Source organism: Genypterus blacodes, unplaced genomic scaffold (assembly GCF_046128005.1).
Source record: "Genypterus blacodes isolate CSIRO-AG114 ecotype Tasmania unplaced genomic scaffold, CSIRO-AGI_Gbla_v1 ptg000280l_1, whole genome shotgun sequence".
NCBI classification, from domain to species: Eukaryota; Metazoa; Chordata; class Actinopteri; order Ophidiiformes; family Ophidiidae; genus Genypterus; species Genypterus blacodes.
The window spans coordinates 61,119-82,500 of record NW_027467071.1 but is presented as its reverse complement, the minus strand read 5'-3'; the positions used below and the strand labels follow the sequence as shown (position 1 = coordinate 82,500).

General features: G+C 50.3%; 2 protein-coding genes across 2 annotated transcripts in view; both read right to left on the bottom strand.

The window, feature by feature from the left end:
- Positions 1–13,745, bottom strand: part of LOC143017375 (amyloid-beta A4 protein-like) — a gene marked incomplete at its 3' end in the record, with an annotated part of 18,129 nt that extends 4,384 nt beyond the window's left edge. Inside the window, 6 exon segments of the mRNA XM_076172070.1 lie at positions 1–191; positions 299–489; positions 643–755; positions 996–1,125; positions 2,463–2,630; positions 13,526–13,745. The exon segment at positions 1–191 is cut by the window's left edge and continues 150 nt beyond it. Of these exon segments, the coding sequence (XP_076028185.1) occupies positions 1–191; positions 299–489; positions 643–755; positions 996–1,125; positions 2,463–2,630; positions 13,526–13,585 (853 nt within the window).
- A 1,264-nt stretch (positions 13,746–15,009) lies between these two features.
- On the bottom strand, positions 15,010–20,302 carry cyyr1 (cysteine/tyrosine-rich 1). The gene is made up of 4 exons (XM_076172069.1): positions 19,967–20,302; positions 17,235–17,334; positions 16,160–16,320; positions 15,010–15,155 (listed from the first exon to the last, which is right to left on the bottom strand). The coding sequence occupies exons 1-4, from the start codon at positions 20,043–20,045 to the stop codon at positions 15,022–15,024; spliced, it is 474 nt and encodes a 157-aa protein (XP_076028184.1). The 5' UTR covers positions 20,046–20,302; the 3' UTR covers positions 15,010–15,021.
- Positions 20,303–21,382: the final 1,080 nt, after the last annotated feature.

The window sequence follows — 21,382 nt, the reverse complement described above, 5'->3', positions numbered from 1 at the left end:
CCTCCGCCGCCTCTTCGTCCTCGTCCCCGTCTCCGTCCTGGTCGTTGTCCAGCGCGTAGTCCTCATCCTCCTCCTCCTCCTCAGCCTCGTCCTCCTCTTCCTCGGGCACCTCCTCTTCTCGCTTCTCTACCTCGGCCACAGATGGTCGGGCTTCCTCTTGCTGCTCCACCGGCTCCGGCTCTCGCACCATACTGGAGGGGACAGAGGAGGAGGAGGAGGAGGAGGGGGGATGAAGAGGACTCTGCAGCTGCCACGCCATCATTTGTGTGTGTGTGTGTGCATTTGAGTGTGTGTGTACCTGTTGTCGGAGTAATCAGCCTCGGCTCCGCCCCACCAGACGTCAGAATCGTCTGCGTCCTGCTCGTTGCTGTCGGCTTCGCGTTCCGGCTCCGTCGGACAGCAAACAAACTCCACGCCACGGAAACGGTCGATGCCGCACGGCAGCAGCATCCCGTAGTCATGGAGATTCATGTTGCGGTCGCCGCAGGACTGCAGGGTGACGGCATGAGAGAGGAGTGAGGATCAGACAGGAAACAGTCACCTTTCTCCCCCGTGTGTGTGTGTGTGTGTGTGTGTGTGCGTGTGCGTGCGTGCGTGTGTGTCTGTGTGTGTGTGTGTGTGTGTGTGTGTGTGTGTGCTCACCTCCTTGGCCACAGTGTGCCAGTGCAGGTGGCTCTCACACTGGTCCATGCGCTCCTGGTGCAGGAACTTGCACTTGTCAGGCACCAGCAGGGCGTCGCTCACAAACTCGCCCACTGCAGCACAGAAACACCAGCATGTTTAACTCTCACACACACACACACACACACACACACCTGAAGACAACATGGACACGCTCCAAACGGCACAGCGGATGATTCATTAGTTTCTATGGTAACTCTGGACCTGAGCACCATCTTGTGTCATGACTCTTGTCTGTATTCATGTGGCGGTTTGAGTTCTGTGGTCATGGCGGCGCTGCCCGGTTCTGTTGGGTTCATGTTGACCCGACTCACCCAGGCAGCGGTACGGCACCACGATGTGCATGTGACTGCGACACGGCTTGCGGCCCTTCTTGCACCAGTTCTGGATGCTGACGGGCTGGTTGGCCTCCACCACATTGGTGATCTGGAGCTCTGGGTAAACCTGGACACACACACACACACACACACACACACACACACACACACACACAGTTAGGTTATAGGACACACAGAGGCTTCAGGGTCAGAGGTCAGAGGGGAACATATTCATTTAGGCTTGGTTAGACACATAACAACCCAGATTGTGATCCAGGGTCACTCGCTCCGACAGCAGCGCCGTTACCGCGGTTACCTGGGTCACTTGTTGTGACCGCATCAGTTCAGCCTCGCTGCACCTTGAACACACACTGGCAGGAGCAGCAGCATGTTACAGCTCCTTCGCCCTCCTCTTCCTCACAGTCTGGGAGCGTTTTCGCTGAGCTTCTATTTCAGACTGTGACCTCTGACCCCGAGGTCACCTTTGCTCTGCTTGACCCTCTCCTGCCCTCTTCAGGTCACGTGTGAGATGAGTCGTGTTGTGTTTGTCACGCTGAGTCTCCTCTTCATCACTCATCCATAGAGGAGCTTGGTTGTCCTTTGCCGTCACTCTCTCAGCGGTGAGAGAGAAAGTCTCTGTGTCTCTCCCCTCTCTTTGACCTTTGAAGTAGTTATCAGTGCTTCTTATCTCAGGGAACAACTGAGCCTATCTGCCTTGTTTCTCTAAACTTCCTCTTCTCTCAGATCTGATTATGGTTTCCTCTCTGACTCTCTGGGTTGTTGACGCCATGGTAACCCAAACGTTCCCCGGGAGGATCTGACCTGATGAAGGTTGTGTTTATGGACGCAAAGCAAAGTCAAACTGCCAACACACTCACCCAGCTGCTCACACAGCAGGACCTGTGTGTGTGTGTGTGTGTGTGTGTGTGTGTGTGTGTGTGTGTGTGTGTGTGTGTGTGTGTGTGTGTGTGTGAGCTTCAGTGTCATTGACTCAGTTTGAGTGTAGGTGAATGTAAATCAAACTCCTCTCAAATGTCAACGCAGTAAAACTCAATCATCTGGGCTTATTGTTCACTCAGACCTAAATAAATATGAGGTAACAGCAGTCTAAGTGTTCCATATCTCCCAGAATGCAACGCTGAACTGGAGCGGTGACAACAGGCAGCTAGATTAGAAGTAAAATGGGTTTCAGAGCAAACGAGGGCTGCAGCAGTGAAATGACCCCCTGAGCCCCCGCCCCACTGCTGCCTAAGGCAAGAGAGGAAACACTGAACACACACACACACACACCCTGAGATCTGACCTTCACACACACACACACACACACACACACACACACTGTCCTGACGTGACACTGCTGTAAACTTGTATCATCTGCATAGAGTGAAATAATGTTGTACACACACACACACACACACACACACACACACACACACACACACACACACACACACACACTCTCACCTCCTGGCAGTACTGCAGGATGCCCTCCTTGGTGATGATGCAGCTCTTGGTGCCTGCGGGGTCGGGCTCCCACTTTCCACTCTGCACGTTGATGTGCATGTTGAGTTTACCGCAAAACATGGCAACCTGGGGCTCTGCCAACAGACCCATAGAGACATCAGTGGGCACCTGGAGGGGGGGAGGGAGGTAGGGAGGGAGGGAGGGGAGAGGGAGGAGAGAGAGAGAGAGATTTAATGAAGGATACCAATCACAGTGTTAAACTCCTGGAGCACTCGCGTTTGAAAAATGTGAGGCAGCTGCAATTAAGTTCTATTGCTCGGACTGAGGGGGGGAGGGGGGAGAGATGAGGGCAGGAAAGCCAAGCCTCCTCTGCCAGCTTCATCGTCATCATCATCATCATCATCATCGTTGTCGTCACTTTGAGCCAAAACCTAAACTACTATTTGTTCTTTTTGTGGAAGAAGAACTTTGTTTTAGTTGCGGTTATAAACCCTTAATTTATGTTCTGACCTCTCTGACATATAACAAACTTTACCGCAGTATGTTCATCTCTCTCTCTCTCTCTCCCTCACACACACACACACAGACACACACACACACGCACGTTTATGTTCTAATTCGTTTAAAGACGCAGCGTTCAGACACAACCATCTTCCTCATGAACTGAAGGATTACTGACATCACCACAGAACCATGGAGAGAGAGAGAGAGAGAGAGACAGAGACAGAGACAGAGAGAGAGAGAGAGAGAGAGAGAGAGAGAGATAGACAGAGACAGAGAGAGAGAGAGAGAGAGAGAGAGACAGAGACAGAGACAGAGACAGAGACAGAGACAGAGACAGAGACAGAGACAGACAGAGACAGAGACAGAGAGAGAGACATTGAGATGTTTTGACAGATTTCCTCTTCATGAGCAGAAACACTGAGTTGAACCTCAGAAACCTCAAATAATCAATAAACACAGAGGAATAAATCTGAAACACACACACACACACACACACACACACACACACACACGTCGATACAAGGTTACACACCGAGCATCCTGAGACATATGGACCAGGCAGAGATGTTCACAGGGTGTGTGTGTGTGTGTGTGTGTTTGTGTGTGTGTGTTCATCCGTCTCTGTTAGTCTGCCACATATTGAGCTAGAGTGCAGTTGGCTGGTGGTAGGGAGTGTGTGTGTGTGTGTGTGTGTGTGTGTGTGTTGGACCTCGACATGCCCACCCGAGTCCAACTGGAGCCCTGTGTTCATGTGGCGTTGGTTCTGTCCCTCAGCAGAGGAGCAGCAGACTGACGGGTGAACGAGGGAACAGCGGGGGAGCGGAGGGAAGCGGAGAAAGGCAGAGGGAGTGAGAGCGTCTCCATTGTGCTCTGTGATCCTGTTAATGGAGCTGAAGGTCCTGGCAGGGAAACAAATGTTCTGTGAGACGGAGAAGCTCCCTCGCCTCCTCCAGCCTCCATCCGCTCCAACGCCAGGGAGGCGTCCATTAGAAACACGTGAAGAAGAAGACTGAAAGCTTCAGATCGATGCAGCAGGAGTGTGTGTGTCTGTGTGCGTGTGTGAGTGTGTGTGGTATAAACATTCACACGTATGTTTTGGGTGAATTCAAGTGATTCTGATCGTTCCACAGTCACAGAGCAACATGATGAAGGAGTGGCATCTCACTCACTCTCTCACACACACACACACACACACACACACACACGGGGGGGGGGGGGGACTCCTAACTTGGCGGTGACCTGGCCCGCCTCCTGCTGGTCCCTCTATTAACGTCATGCACCAACTTCCTTCAGGGTCGATTGCCGCCAAACGCTCTTCAACACCCAGGTCCTTTGCGTCGTCCTTGTTCTGCTGGCGAATCGAATCCTCGCCAATCATTCCTGCTCTCTCTCTCTCTTCACTTTGCCGTCTCTTGGCCTTTTCTCGCCTCTCCGATGCTGCAGGAGCATAAATCAGAGTTCCCGATGGGGACGATGTGGAGAGAGAACAATAACCGCCATCAGAGCTCAGATGAATTGGACAATAAGCCTTCGGGCTCCGGCGGAAGGTCAAGCGCTCCGTAAAAGAGGACGGATGCGACCGTGGCGCCGAGCGGCGGGAAGCAAACAGCTTAAGCTTAATGGAGAGAAGACGGGAAGCTCCGGTGTCAGGAGAGGATTTGAGAGAGAAGGAAGGTCCGCGTCCACGCTCGTCACTTACTAACTTCACTCTGGGTTTCAGGAACCTTCACACACACACACACACGTTTCTGCTGAACGTCTGCTGTGGACATACATGAAGCAGAGACACGTGAGTCAGTATCTGATCTGGACACGAGTCAGATAAACGTCCATACGGGAGCAGAAGGCAGGCTTCGCTCCTCTGCTTCCGCTCTCTCTTCATCCGACATCAGTTCTGCTTCCCGATCCTGCCGGGCCGCCATCCGGTCGTGGGGGAGGGGAGGGGAGGGGACGGGAGGGGAGGGGCAGGGGGACGGGGGGGAGATAATCCAGGCTCTGAGGATTATGGCGGCAGGGACACATCCCCCCCCCCCCCATTTGGTCTCAATCTGGCCTCATATCCATCAGAGACAGGACGTGGGAACGTCACGGGGAAGGAACGCCGCCGCTGCTGCCGCCGCCGCCGCCACCACCCCCCCCCCCCCCCAATAGCAATTACAAAGCTGATACGAGTGAGGCGGTGATCCATCAAACACGTTTCTCTGCCTCTCGCCGTTTTTATTAATCGCTCCAGCTGACGCCCGACTTTCCTGAGATGAGAAAACCGAGAGCGACGGAGCGAAACGTGGCGGTGGAGAGAAGCAGGACGGTGGAATACAAACGCTACGAGGAGCTGAGGCAGGAAGGAGGGGGGCGGGGGGAGAAATGGCGGATGACAAAATGATGTCGCCCGTGTCCATGCGGTTAATGCCTGACACACACACACAGCTGGATCGGAGGAGAGGAGCGCTCCAAAATAAAGCGAATAAGTCGAGGATGAAACGTGACGAGATGGATTTACACACAAACACACACACACACACACAAACACACACCCAGACGCAACATCAGCAAGAGATCACAGCCATGAGGAGCGCCTTCACCTGGAGCTCCGCCTCCATCAGGACTCTGGACCCAAACGTCTCCCAGGCGCTACAGCTTCACCAGGAAACGTTCAGAAATACAACTCCACTTCCTGTTTGCTTAAAGTAAACGTCATCAGGAACACGCAGGCGTTCACATGACGCAACCTGACACACGCAAGAGACGGCCCGACGTCACAGGCCAACGCAAAGCCCACATACATGTTATCTCTGTCACACACACACACACACACACACACACACACACACACACACACACACACACACACACACACACAAACTCATCGTCTCACTCACACTAAAGCTGAGGCGTATTTGAATGAATTCATACTAGGATAAGCATATATACACACACACACACACACACACACACACACACACACACACACTTTGAAGTGTCCCCGTGGGCGTGTGCTCCTGCGGTGATATTAATTGTGTCGTCTTATCTGCGTGGCACAGGCCTGCATGGGGGGGGGGGAGATCTAAACACACCCCCACACACACACACAGACACACACACACACATACACACACACACACACAGCTTTGCTCTTTGGCTACGTAACAATCTGCTGACACATTCACCCGCAGGAAAATGAACTTTTATAGCTTTCAGTCGAAATGATCAGTCGTGTGAAGAAAGGGGCGTGGCTCTTTTGGGCGTTTACACAATGCAAGCGTGGGAAGTAGCCGGGGATGTGACAGTGACACGGGTCACACTCACAACACGTACACACACAGTCAGCCACCATACACCCCCGCCTGCCAAGCACACACACACACACACACGTATACACTCATCTACATTCTTGGCAAACAAGGGCGGCGTTACTTAAAACCCCTTAGATGAGTCCAAGTGAGAGTGTGTGTGTAAGAGCGAACGCACTGTGTGTGTGTGTGAGTGTGTGTGTGTGTATGGGAAAAGCCATCCCACTCTGGTGTGTGTGAAACACTATCTGCATTTGATGTTTGGGAAGCAGATGTAATATGTGTGTGTGTGTGTGTGTGTGTGTGTGTGTGTGTGTGTGTGTGTGTGTGTGTGTGAGATTACAGGGCACTCAGCCACCGTACTCCTCCCCCCGACAAACAACCAATTACAGAGCAGAGCCTGATCTAAGAACATCATCATCATCATCATCATCATCATCACTAGCTTCTTCATCGTGCCTGTGTTAAGGGTCTGTCAGGGTGAAGTGAGGTGAGTCACAGCTGCACCAGGCCGGTCGATCAATGCATCATATCAAAACAATATTGATCGATCCGCCCACTTCTTCTCACCGATGAAGGTCGAGGCGACTCGGCGACTCGGCGACTCGGCGACTTGGCGACTCGTGCAGCTTCACCCCGACGATATCTGACGAGGAGCGTCGTGGGAAAAAACGCCATCGACTTCTGCCTGATCCGTTTGTCGCCCCCGACACTTGACGGAGGGACTTTTGGTTCCCTTAGCTATGATCGCCATGGAGACGGAGGCTGCTCTCTACCCCCGGGGCAGCTGCCGTCGCTGTGGCAACGCTATTATCCCAAGTCATCTGGGAGAGGGAATTTCATCATCAGGGTAGTGAGAAGCAGGGGTGTGTGTGTGTGTGTACATATACCCCCCCCCCCCCCACACACACACACACACACACACACACAATCTGACAACCTTGCCTGTGTGATTATCTGTGTGTAGCGCTTGTATGACGCAAAACACGGATGTGAGTTACAGCTCAGCCTGACAGATTTACTCTTCTTCTACTCTCCATCAGACCGTCAATCAACTCTAAATGACAAAACGACAAATTTCAGCACACACACACACACACACACACACACACACACACACACACACACACTTCTTCTTTTATGGTGTAGTTTCTGTTTCATGTTGACTGAATGGAGTTTGTGTTTCTCTCACTCTTCCTCTTCTTCTTCTTCACTCTTACATATTTAATGTTCTGGACTCCACGAGGCTTCAATTTTAATCATAAAAGGAGACTTGAAGCTGGAAAGGAGGAATGTTTGGCCGGTGTAATCATAGTTTTTGCGCAGTAAAGACAACACTTCTGCTCTAAAATGATCTGAGTGTAAACGTTCTCTCTGTTCCTCACCACAGGAAGCTCTTCATTACCGTACATGCAAAGCACCATGTTTGGCCCTGGGGAGCGAGGTCACGTGGAGGTTTGTGCGGCTATTTAAACACAAACACACACACACTGGTTCTGCATCGCTGCTGGCTACACAAACCCGGGAAGTCCGGCGCCGCCCAGGTGGACGCAAAACAGGAAACAGATGCGGACGCAGCGAGTTCCCCTCCATTTTGTGAGGCAGTGCTCGACCTGCAGGCTGGCTGCTCTCCATTTCTGGGCAGAAAAACCAAGTGATGGAGAGGAGCACACGTGGACACACACACACACACACACACACAAATAAAAGCCCCTGTCAGCGACCTGGTTGGTGCTCAGGTGTGATTTAGCAGAACATAATTTGCTCCTAAGCTGGAACATATGGATGACGCAGCGTTCCAGGGTGAGAATCTATTCAGGGAATAACGGTAAGAAAACAGAGAGAACAGGGGGAGGAGAGGAGGAGGAGGAGGAGGTAAAGAAGGACAGGAATACAGCGCCGAGGCCTAATTATAGCCCGAGCAGCAGGCACCTGGGGAAGCACTGTAGGTGCTATAGCAACCATGAACACCCAGGACGGAGCGTGGAGAGAGAGAGAGAGAGAGAGAGAGAGAGAGAGAGAGAGAGGGGCGACCGAGGGATGAGATCACTGCTGCAAACGGAGGGACGGAACCAAACAAACAAGGACCCCCCGGGGTTTGAGCGTGTGATGAAAGAGCTGAGGGCTGAGATCATCATCAGGCCGCTGAGCCAAGAGACGAGGAGGCAAACAGCTGGAAACATCAGGAAAGGGTGAGATCAGTTCAGACAAGGGGAAGACGAGGAAGACAGAGACAGAAGAGGAAGATGTGTCTAAGCTTCAATTTTGAGGCGACAAACTGATTCGACTAAAATCGGCGTGAAAAACGCCCACAGTCACTTTGAGCAGCAGAGCCCGATGATGTCATGATGATGTCGTGTTTGCTCGCCAAGTGGTCGAGTGTCCTGACGCCTCGTTCACAGAATTCTGTCGCGTCGAGTCACGACTCCACTTTGAGTTTAGAGTCGATGTGAGTTGATTTCTCATAAAGATGGGGAACATCTTCATCATCGTCTTCCTCACTGGGATATGGTTTGGAGTCTCATCAGAGGGGATCTGCAGGTTACTGACTGAGCTTCATACCAGCTATAACACACACACACACACACACACACACACACACACACACACACACACACACAGGGTGGCACAGCAGTGAGATGAGAGTTTCTCTGTTTCATTAAACGACTCAAGACCGAATCCAACAGAGACGAGTGTGTGTGTGAGTGTGTGTGTGTGCGTGTGTGTGTGTGTGTGTGTGTGTGTGTGTGTGTGTGTGTGTGTGTGTTTGTGTGTGTGGAAGAGGCTGGTATTAGTAATGAAATGTGAAATGCAAAGTAGACACCAGGTACCGATAAGCAGCAGTAAACCGATTTGATTGCTTGAGTGTCCGTTTGTCACACACACACACACACACACACACACACACACACACACACACATGCGAGTACGTCCTACACAATGACACAACGTATAGGATTCCACAGGAGAGGATGTATTTCTTTAGTTGTATAATGCAGGACGATGTTGGCGTGTAACGATGGCAGAAACGAGACAAACCAAGGCTGTGTGTGTGTGTGAGTGAGTGAAGGCTGTGTGTGTGTGTGTGGAGGCCGTGTGTGTGGTTTCCCTGGCTGATGAGCTGAATGCTGGCTGCGTCCCTGTAGTGCTGCTGAGTAATTGCTCGGGTCAGGCCGACTCGTTTCTCAGCTTATTATTCAGATTTTGTGCCAACAGCTGCTTAGTCAGCAGCCGAGGATGAGGAGCGTCTTTGTGCTGCACTGCTGATATTTACAGACGTAGAAAAGCTTCAATGGAGACGAAGGACACGCCAGGACGGACAAGACTGTCGCCGCGCTCCTTCAGGATCACCAGGAACGCCAGGAACGCCTCCTCCTTTCATTCAAGGTTTGACCGGCTGGAGCTAATTAGGAGCCACGCGCAAGGATGAAGAGGAGGAGGGGGAGGAGGAGGAGAGGGAGGAGGGGGAGGAGGAGCTGCACCTCCAATACCTGTCAGATGTGTCATTCCTTAATGATTCATTAAAATTCTGATTTCATTCTTAACGTCTTATCACATTAAAATCGTTTCTACGTGAGATCAGATATTTCAGTCTCTGCTGTGCCGCTGCACCGCTGCAGCCCTGCACTCCTGCACTCCTGCACCCCTGGGTGTCTGCCGCTCGTTATCTCAGGGTGAAAGGCGTCACTGTTTCCAACTCCCACACAGGCTGGAAAACTCTCCCACAACAACTCTGGGTGAGACGCCTTTGAATCCTGCTCGTCCTCCAGCGTCACACACAACAATGTGGCACTTGACACACACACACACACACACACACACACACACACTGTAAAGTTACTGGCCTAGTGGCTGCGCTGCCTGTCATTTATTCTCAGGACATCAGATGGTTGTTGGGTCTAATGTGCCGACCCAACAGAGTGAGCGTGTGTTTGGGCGTAAAGGGTTAAACCAGAGGATGAGAGAAGGTTCTGCTACACTGAGGTGATGCTGAGGCGACGAGGCGATCACAACCGGGAGAACAAAGGAAAATTCCTCCGGTAAAACCTCTGAGGCTGCTGTGAGCTCGGCTGCTGTTGTTCTCAGTGATAAAGGACGACATTAGGGACAAACAGAGACGCCGGCGAGGGTTCGAACTCTTCAGCCACTCCGACGCACAACGACAACAAGCTCTGTGGTTTCCATGTCTTCCATTAGTTTCTGAGAGTTTAGTTGCTTTTATGGTCCCTATCTCAAACCAGCGTGGCTCCTTTGACCAATCACAACCAAGAACACAGGCGTGAGGGTGTAACAACAACGATTACTGACACAAGAGATGTTTCCTGTTAGGCCACAATGGAGTTTGATAGTGGAAAACATTCACAAAGACGCTGAGGCCCTGAGGTGCCAGCAGCACATTCAGAGCATCATCTGATACCTGTGAGACCACAGCCTGTCCCACTCACATGTGGGACACCCCTGTCTCAAGCAGAAGCAGACCAGGCAGGCAGGGAGACACGCGTGTGTGTATACTGTGTGTGTGTTTGTATATGTATGTACTGTATGTCTGTATGTATGTATGTATGAGTGTGTGTGCATGTATGTGTGTGTATGTATGGGTGTGTGTGTGTGTGTGTGTATATAGTGCTGAGTGTACAATGGTGTAATTCTCCTTTAAAGAGATGAAGCTGCAGTGTGAGCAGCCGTGAAGGTGCCAGAGAGAAACAGTGGCAGCGCCAACAGGCATAATGGCATTAAGACACACTAATAAGGGGGAGAGGGGGGGGGGGAGAGGGGCCGATCCGCCCCAGGCTCACACACACTGCAGTGTGCACACAAACACACTCCCTGCTCGCGTCCCACAGCATTTACCAAGGATGGAGGCCGAAACAAAGACTGGAATCCAACTCCCACACTCCACACCATGGCCCCATGTACAGGGCGGGCCCGGCAGGAAAAGCTGCTTCCTTGAGCCAAGTGTGTGTGTGTGTGTGTGTGTGTGTGTGAGAGTGTAGAACAATAGCTACGTTTTCTTTCCTTGTTCGCAAATGTTGATATATTGAATCCGGCTAAATGGAAAATGCAAATGGTGAACATGCCTGTGGAGGCCGAGATGAAACGTGATGGAAACTCATTTGCAAGTAGAAAAGGTCACAACAACAACAGAGCAGAGTCATGTGACATCACAGCTGAGTCTGGATGGTCTCTGTACCTGGAGCCGGGGGCTGTCATGTCATGCAAACTGTGACAGAAGAGCCACATGACGACAAAGACACACGTCTAGATTATTTAGACGACATTGGAACGTCTTCAGGCATCTTCAGGTGTAAATGGCTACAGGAGAAGGTTTGGTATTCAAACATTGTTTCAGTGTTTGGCCACATTGTCTGTTACATTTCAGGGACAAATTAGCATTTCCTATTTTGGAAAATGTTAAATCTTTCCCTCGAATTCAACCGTGAACCTGGAAAGGAACGACGAACATCTAACGAGACGGGAGGACAAGCGACATCTCCTTTTCTAGTCCGATGTAATCTGGTCGGTGTTGCTGCTGACAGGTGGAACATTGATCCTGTCACGTTCCATCGCTCACCCCTGTGAGGTCGCGGTGAACACCAAGAACAGACCAGCTCCAGTCTGATGAGGAACAAAAGCAACATTCTGCCTCCTCGGTCTGAGTACATCAAGTCTCATTACAGGCTACAGTGAAGGTCAGCTGACCAGGAACCACCAACACAGCAAAAACAAGAGCCTGGAGCTGACTGGAGGCCATTGTGGGGCTTTATCAGATTATTACAGGAACACCTTCATCATGTGGAGGCCATTATTGTTACAAACACGCCACACTTCCCACAGACGCGTTTAAAAGCCACAAAAGCCACAATTGTTGGTCTTGTGTGTAACGATGTGGCCGCAGGAAGGTGACGTTCCTCCCACACGGCGCAAAACAAATCACAGCAGCGTTTATGAAACATTTTGAACCTTTGTTTTGTTCGTATTGTGAAGGTTTGACGGAGACCAGCGGCGAATGTTTGCGTTTGTTGTCGTAATGTGCTGAGTGACCATCAGCCACAAAAGCGACATTCCTGGGAAAGACGCCTGAAAAATGGATGAGCGGGGATTTTACGGCGGAAATAAACATTAAACGCGAGGATGTGATGAAATGTGAGCGCTTATAGACGAGATGTGAGCGTAAATCCTCCCAGCGTGGGGGGAGAAAGCCTGTTGAAAGGCGAGTTAAAGCTCCTGTTGGCTTCAGTTTCTCCGAGCCTCCATAAATGCTGCAGTGCACCGCCGCCATCTTACTTCTCTCTCCTCTACCATCACACTCTAATACGCTGCACGGCGATATTAACGTCGCTTTCTGCGATATTGTCACTTTCACGGATGAATTCTCCTTCGTTGCGCTACATTCTGACATTTAACGTCTATAACGAAACAACAGGGTCCGTACGAAGACTTATTTTCATTCCCAAACACGCCCACAGCCTTAAAATCTGCCCTCGGGATATGAAAAATGAGACAATACGGCTGTTCATTACACCGTCACAACAGCCGAGGAAAACAGAATAAAACACAAATACACAGCGAGTAAGCAATTTCTGTGACCTGCGGCGGATAAATCACAGCTTCACACACGTTATTACGTTTGTTGTCACGCCTAACTTGTTTATTACATTATGAAATAAGAGGGGAAATGAGATCGTGTGAAGTGTTTTCATGAAGAAATCGTGATCTGAACGGCAGGATCGCGTCATTAAATCAGTTCCTACAGGTTTACACGGACACTTTGCTGCTGTAGCCGAGCGTCGCCCCCCAGGTTACATGATACATGTTTAGTCTATGACGTTAAGATTCAATCAAGATTCATTACAAATAAAAAAATAACAAGTGATTTATCAAACAACTGTGTTCATTTTTGTTATTTTGTGTAATCATTTGTTCGGTTCAAGCGTTTCATATCAAGCTACGCAGGTTGAAAAAGCAACATCCGCCAACACCTTTCAATATAAAACGAAGCGCGCAGGATTCATTCCATTCTTGTACACGCAACAAACCAGCCTAAAACAGTTTCTCTTAAAAATGTAGAAAATGGGCAGATACTTGATATTTAACGCTTCTCTACGCAGTCTATGTTTCTATTTTCCGTCCCAAGCTTCAACTCTGAAGGCAAAGCCCGCAGCTTCCGGTCTTAGCCTAGCTCACTCTGGCTAGCCCTGCTCAGCTAATGGCTCAGTGTGTTACAGGGCTACACAAACACAAATCCTCCACAAATGCGTGTTTTCTTACCTCGGCAGTGAGAACCGAAGCCGCCGCAGCCAGCAGCAGCAAAGCCACTCGGTCCGCCATGTCGTCTGAACGCTCCTACAGCCCGCGACTCACCTACAGCTCAGCTCAGTGTCGGCTGCGAAAATGCGATGTGATCTGCGCCGGTGACTCCCGCTGTCTGATGGGGAGAGACAGAGGGCTGCACCGCTGCTGAGGCACCACCTGACCGAGCACACACACACACACACACACACACAGAGCACACACACACACCGAACATACACACACACACAGAGCACACACACACCGAACACACACACACACACACAGAGCACACACACACCGAACACACACACACCCACAAAGCACACACACACCGAGAACACACACACACACACACAGAAAGCACACACACACCGAGAACACACACACACACACACACACACACACACACACACAGAGCACACACACACCGAGAGCACACGCACACACACACCGAGAGCACACACACACACCGAACACACACACACATACCGAGCACACGCACACACACACACCGACCACACACTGACGTCCTATCCCCCCTTTTTCTCACTGAATCCCTGTTTATTGACATCATTCTGGTTTAATTTGACCTTTCTTTGTCTCGAGTCCATGAGTGATAAAATATTTTAAAAAGAGTCTAAAAGGTCAATATATAACAAGAATAATGTTAAAATACTTTGACAAAAAAAATACAACACAAGTTATAGAGTCATATTTAAAGAAAAAGTGGCAAATATTAGTAGAATAAAGTATATTGAAGAGAGATGGTTGAATTATTATGACAAAATAACAATGTTTCAAGAAATGAAGTCATAATGAGAAGTTGAGCAGCCTGAGCGTCCACATGAAAAATAAGTCAAACCCTAAACAGATGAAGTTTATAATTATCAGGTTTTATTCACATTAGTTTAATTTACAAACACTAAGCGTACATGGACATCAGAATGATCTAAACTTCATCTCATCCTGATGAGGTCAACGAATACAAAACACATTTATATTCACGTCTACACTTCACATGCTTCAGTCTCTGCATTCTCATTTTGGTTCCAAAGCTTTAACATTTCTAACCTTTACGTTTTGGTAAAAATCAGAACAAACCTGACCTCAGTTCAGACATCACAACATTTATTTCAAGTAAGGCTCTGAAAGCCGTCTCACTCAGTCACAGCAGCTCAGGCTGAAGCTCAGCAGGGGTCCATATGTGACAGATTCAGATCCAGATCAAGTTCAGAAACCGATTTAATCATTACATCCCACATAAATAAAGTCCTTAAGTCCATAATAAGGAAAAGAGCTCCCAGAGAACTTTCCAGAAACCAGTCTGCATCCTGGTCCCACAGCATCCAGGGGCGCAACCAGGGCATTCTGGGCTGCCGCCCCTTTGAGGTGACTGAATTGTTACGGGCTCTTGTCCAGCTGTGAGCCCATCATCATCATCATAGCAGGTCCAGGGTGGTGGTGGTGGGGGTTCACTTGGGGGTGGAGCCAGGGTAAGGTGGAGGGGGGGAGTAGCTAGCAGCTGGAGCTTGGGTGGGGGTGTAGGGTGGGGGGTGCAGGGGGGGAGGGTACATCTCGTAGTCGTAGGTGTACGGAGGTGGAGGACCTGGAAGGACAAGAAGTCACTCATTACAAACAACGCTGAGCCAAGGTTTACAAGGAGTTTGATGCAACAGTGGCGCCCCCTGGTGGCCAAACTGAGAAACCACATCATTCTGCAGAAATCACTTTGTTTAGACTTCAAATGAACACAAAGAGAGAAAGACACAATCAAGCTGCAAATTACAAAAAAGGGAAGGGGAGGGAAATAGTAAATATATAACAAATAAACATGTAAAGAAATAAGGAATGAAGAAAGTAATGAGATCTACAAAAGGAGATGTTTGTTTTTGTATTATTACTACAAACATTGCAAATATGCTGACCTAAATTCATATTCTAACAAAGTAAATCATGGATCACTTTGTGTTTGCCAGGACAGGACACATATATTACACTGTTATGTAACATATTAAACCTCCAGCATGAGGGCCTGGGCTCCATTCTTCTCTCTCCAGATCTACAGCAGCACTCAGCCTCGTGTGGTTTTGTGTGTTTGAGCGTCTCGTTATGAAACCGGAGCAGAGCTGCAGGCTGGACTGAAGTGTGCCAGTCCAGCGCAGCACCGAGGCGATACACAGAGAACCAAACGTCTTAAATAAATGATGAAGCCCTACTTCCTGTCACACAGCCGAGCAGTGGAGTGGAGCAGGCAGAGCACCGCCGTGTAAACAGAGGGGAAACATCCACAAGCAGGGACAACTGGGAACAGGAGCAGACTCAGGCTCAGGCTCCATACAGGAGCTTTAACATCATGCAGAAGCAGAGGGGGTGTTACTGTGTAGCACTCAACATGGAGGTCAAAGGGACAAAAGATCCAAAAGCCTCTCAGACCTCAAGGCTGCTGTCAATAAATGTGAATCACTCCATCTTTCATAAAGGAAGTTGTTTTTAAAGGAATATTCTGTTTCCTTATTACCTCAGGTACCCATTACTGCTGAGCCCGGTGTGTGTGTGTGTGTGTGTGTGTGTGTGTGTGTGTGTGTGTGTGTGTGTGTGTGCGGTTGTCACCTGGGTAGCCCTGGGTCACAGTGTTGATGTAGGAGGCGCTGAACACGCCCACACGCGCGCCCCGCCCGTTCTTCATGCACATGCACACACACAGGAACAAGGCCGCCACTGCCCCCATCAGGAACACCACGCCGAAGACGATCCCGGAGATGGCAGTGCCCCTGAAACACATACACACACACACACACACACACACACACACACTGAGTCAAGCAGTGAAGTGTGAGAGCAGGCAGCTGTCTCGAACACACACATTACCTCCACACTGCTGCCATGGAGACGAACTGCAGTTTCCGACCCAGCTCAGTTATGTGACATGTGTGCGTCCATGTGTGTGACAGCTTGTGTGTGTGTGTGTGTGTGGGGGTAGGTGCTGTGATCACGGCAGAGGTGTGTATCACTGATCTGGCTGTAGTCAGAGGATGGAGCACAGCTGATTCTCTCTGTCTGTCTCTCATCACTTGGTGGACCAGCTGACCTGTTCTCCGGTCAGAAGGCTCCCCGCCCCAGCAGGTCGCCGGGCGGGTCGACCTACACCAACCCCCCCCCCACCCCCCTTCATCAATCAGAAGTTCAAATGTCGTCCGGTTAGGCTCCCCCTGACGACAACCTGACAGCTTATTGATCAGGCCATGATCACAGACACGTATATATAGACACAGAGCGTCTGCAAGCTGAGAGCGTCCAGCAGCTGTGCTCAATCACACAGGGCAGAGGTCAAAGGTCAGAGGACAGCTGGCCCGAGCCTTTCTGATCTGTTGGGTCGCAACTTTGAAACTGAAGCTTTTCGAGTTACAAGCCGCTCCTGATTTAAAGTAGTTGAGCTGCAGGCAAGCTACTCTCTCAGCTACATCACAAGCTCCTGAGACGGCCAGCTACATTAAAGCTACATTGAAGCTACATTTAAGCTACATTAAAGCTACATTAAAGCTACATTGAAGCTACATTAAAGCTACATTGAAGCTACATTGAAGCTACATTACAGAGGCATCAGAAGGACGCAAACATGGCTGGAACTCTCTTTGTGACACAGAGCGCCTCCTTTAAAGATGGATGAGCAGCCGTTTGGACTTACGAGAGGACGTCGCCCACGTAGGCGTAGTACGAGCAGCAGAAGGGCGGCGTTCCATCACAGCAGTATTCCACACAGCCGTCACACTGGGCCTCGGCGCTGCCTGCAACACAAACACACAAGGACATGAAACACAACCCAGGCCTTCCTCTTCCTCCTCTTCTTCCTCTGCAGGCTTTCACAAAGAGGAAATGGCGAGAACATGACACCACACTAACTACACAGATGAAGTGGAGACAGAAAAGTCAAAGCTCCTCAGCAACATCTCAGCTCCTTCACATCAAGACTCGCTCACTGACGTCTGAAACAATCAGCTGTCACTTTAAAGCAAAGCAAACGTTTCAGCCGTCCATCTGGTTCAAACAGGGAGAGGGATTTATTCAGGGCACACGTGTGTTCACTGCGTGCCTGGATGAAAGAACAGACGTACGACGCCACACACACACACACACACACACACACACACACACACACACACACGTCTCAAACTTACGTGATTACCATCGAGCAGTGGGGAAGGTGAAGCACTCAGATCTGTTTCATTTAGAGCGAAGCAGCGGAGGAGAGCCTCTCAACCAACATCTGATACCTCTGACTGCACAGATGACATTAGTTACTCTGATCGCACTGAAGTGTAAAGACAAAAGCCTCCAGCACCTGAACCTCACCAAGATGGCCGCAAGACGACACGGAGATCTCTACTTATCGACGTTTTCAATTGACAGATACTTATTATCTTTTTACACATTAGGCCATACATACACAACCATTCAGAATGCTTGTCCTGTGTTGGGTGACCACTAGATGGTAGCAGTGACTACAGACAGCATAACCTTCAAAGCAGAACACACACTACCACTGGATGTGGATCAGTAGGCTCTAGATCAGGATCAGCAGGGTCTGGATCAGTAGGGTCTGGATCAGGAGCTCTATGTCTCCAGGCAGAGCCGAGTGTCTAGCAGACCTACAAACATGCAACCGTCACCATCATGTAGCTGAGATGGAGCTGAATCACTTCTGGTGTGTTTGAGTTCTGTTATAAGCCTGCGTGAGTTTACAGATTTGTTTTGAAGAGATTTTCCTCCGAGGCGATGTCATACCTCAAACACACACTGATGCTGAGTGAGTTGTGCGCTTCTACACACAGCAGCTGCCGTGCAAACGAGGTCGCCCACAGCGTCAGAGCGGCGATGTAATCAGCAGCGTTGACATGATTGTCTCTGTTATTCTGGTGTTGATCAGACGGATCCAGCAGAAGCTTCCAGTCTCACACAATCATCACTTCCAGCCAAAGGGCCTCAGTTTCCTGCCTGCAGCTGCTCCATGAGCGTCGTATGACTGAGGCTCAGGTAGACGTCGCTTGATTACTTGTCGCCGGCTGAAGATGCAAATTATGGCCACATGAATCATCGCCGTCGGGTGAGAAAATAGACGGAGCGACATCATGGGTCCGCTGCCAAAGCGGCTCAGGTCGCTTAGAGCTCAGATCTTCATCAGAGAGAGGAGGAGGAACCTGAGCAGACAGCTGCAGGTTTGGTTTTGTTCACAACCATCAGATCGTCTCAATATCACATTTGGGGAATCTTAGGTAGCACACACAGTTCAGTATATAAAGTATAAAGTGAGGGGAAGGAGGTTTAGTTATGAAGAAACTTCACCCAGGAGAAGTGAGAGCTTTGCTGTGGGGGTTAAAGGTCACGCAGGCACGACCCCGCAGTTATTAATTACACATTAGAAGATCGTTAAATGGAACACGGTGTCACTGACCTAACGTTAGACACGTATGCACCCACACACACACACACACACACACACACACACACACACACAAGGCCTTCACGTGATGATTCCACATCAATACAAATCTATATGACACTCAGGACCTGTGGGTGTGTGCGTGTGTGTGTGATTAATGTGCTTCATTACCCGCCTTCCTGCTGAGCCAGTGCCTCCCTGTACACACACACACAGACACACACGCACAAACACATACACAGCTGTGCCTCTGTGTTCCAGTCCCAACCTGCTGCCATGACGAGCATGGATATTTGGGCTTTTACTCGCAAACCAGACTGCATCAACACACACTCAAACACACACACACACTTCAAATGGCCCCGGCAAAGAAAACAGGCTGTGTGCGTGTGTGTCTGCTTTCCTTCAGCAGTCACTCACAGGCCAGTGATCTGCCTGAAGGTGTTCCTGCTCGTTTCCCAGGTAGGAAACCGAGCCGAGCTGTGACTCCACTGAAGCCACAGCAGCTTCTTCATCAGCCCAGCAGCAGGATGTGAGGGTGGGACGCACCTTTCTGCACCCTGATGCCCCCCGAACCCCTTCATTCCTGTTGAAGTCCTGATATTAGCATTTAAATCCCTCTGGGGGCTTCTGCCGCTGCCGCTCTGTGGGTGGTCCTCTGAGGTCCTGGCTCCTGTCTCTCCACATGCCGGGAGACAATGGCGGTAACCCCCCACCCTCAGCCTTAACACACCCCTCCCCTCCCCTCCCCTCACCCACACCCACACACACACACACACACACACACACACAGCCTCAAGTGCTGAAGTTTGCAGCCGTTTGGTTTGTGCGTAATTTGGGTAATTTGTGCGTAAAATCACCAAATCCTCGCCTGAAGTCTGTGAGTCCAGCAGGAGCCACATGATGAATAAGACATGAAGCTAAAGGCTCTCAGGCAAACACGGAGGTGATGGACGGAACACAAACAAACACAAGCTCACCGGTGAGGAAGCAGAGCAGCAGCGAGTTCCTCAGCAGCTTCCATCCCCGGCGCTCCTCCATGACCCTGCGCTCCTCCATGACCCTGCGCTGCTGCTACGATCGGAATCAATGACAGGATATCAGAGAAATTGCTTTTCCCCGGCGCCGCTCCGTCACCTATCAGGAGACATGGTTCCGTTTGGAAGCCGACAAACGCGCCGCCAACTTCTGCTGCTTTACGTCCAAAGTGATCAAAGTGCCGTTTGTTCCTCCACGTGTGAGCGTCAACCGATCTGCCTCCTTCCGTGTCCGAACACACACACTCACTCACACACACTCACACACACACGTTTTGTAGCGGCTGGCTGCTGCGTTTTATCTCCACCCCCCCACCCCCCCCCTGCTCAAATTACCCAGAGAGAGAGGGGGAGAGAGAGTGTGTGTGTGTGAAGGAGAGAGAGAGAGAGAGAGAGAGAGAGAGAGAGAGAGAGAGAGAGAGGCAGTGAGAGTGAGAAAGAGCTCTCTTATTCTCTGTCTGTCTGTCTGTCTCTTATATTGTTTAAGGTAAATTAGTGACCTGCTGGACTAACAAACCAACACAAATGTCCATTTAACCTCCAATGACTTTGTAATAACAATATAATTGTGGGTGTGTGATTGTTTTAATTTAATCTGTGCTTTTATTTTGAAACATCAGCTCAGTGTTCTGGTCTTGGCCGTATGTGTGTGTGGGAGTGTGTGTCTTTCTGATATGATTGCGTCACATCTTGACCTGAGCGAGGTGAACACGGATCAGGGCGTGATGACCCGAGGCAGCGGGGACATCGCCGCCCGCACACCTGAGCGACCACGCAGCTTCCTGTCTGATCATCCATCATTCAGACCAAACTGGAGATCAGGTCATTCTGTTTCAGCTTCAGTCTGAGCACCAAAGCTCCAACACGAGCCCTGAAGAAGCTCAGAGGACGTCCAGATCCTGATAAGAGTCCCTCTGTGAGCTCAGGACTCACAGAGGTCTCTCGTGTCCTCTCTCCCTCTCTCTCTCTCTCTCTCTCTGTGTCATTCAGGCTAAAGTGGATCATGTAGAGTTTTCCAGGTCAGTGGTTAAACATGTAGGTTCAGTCTTTGCGTGACCCCAGACAGCCCCCCCCCCCCCCCCCCCCCCCCAGACCCTGCTGCCTGTACTAACCTACTAGCCGCTCTTTAAACTCACAGAGCTGAACACTGCAAAGCCCCAGATTCTGATCCAAACCTGATTGATTCACCTGTGAGTGTTTTCCTTCATGTTTCAGTTCATCAGGGTTCTGTTCAGCTGTCTCACTCTCCACAGGCCGGGTGCTTCCCACCATCGAGGCTCCAAGTCCTAATCAGCTTTACCTCATTTGGCCCAAACCGGGCGGTGAGAGGATGGGAGAGGAGGGGAAGTGAGTTCTGGG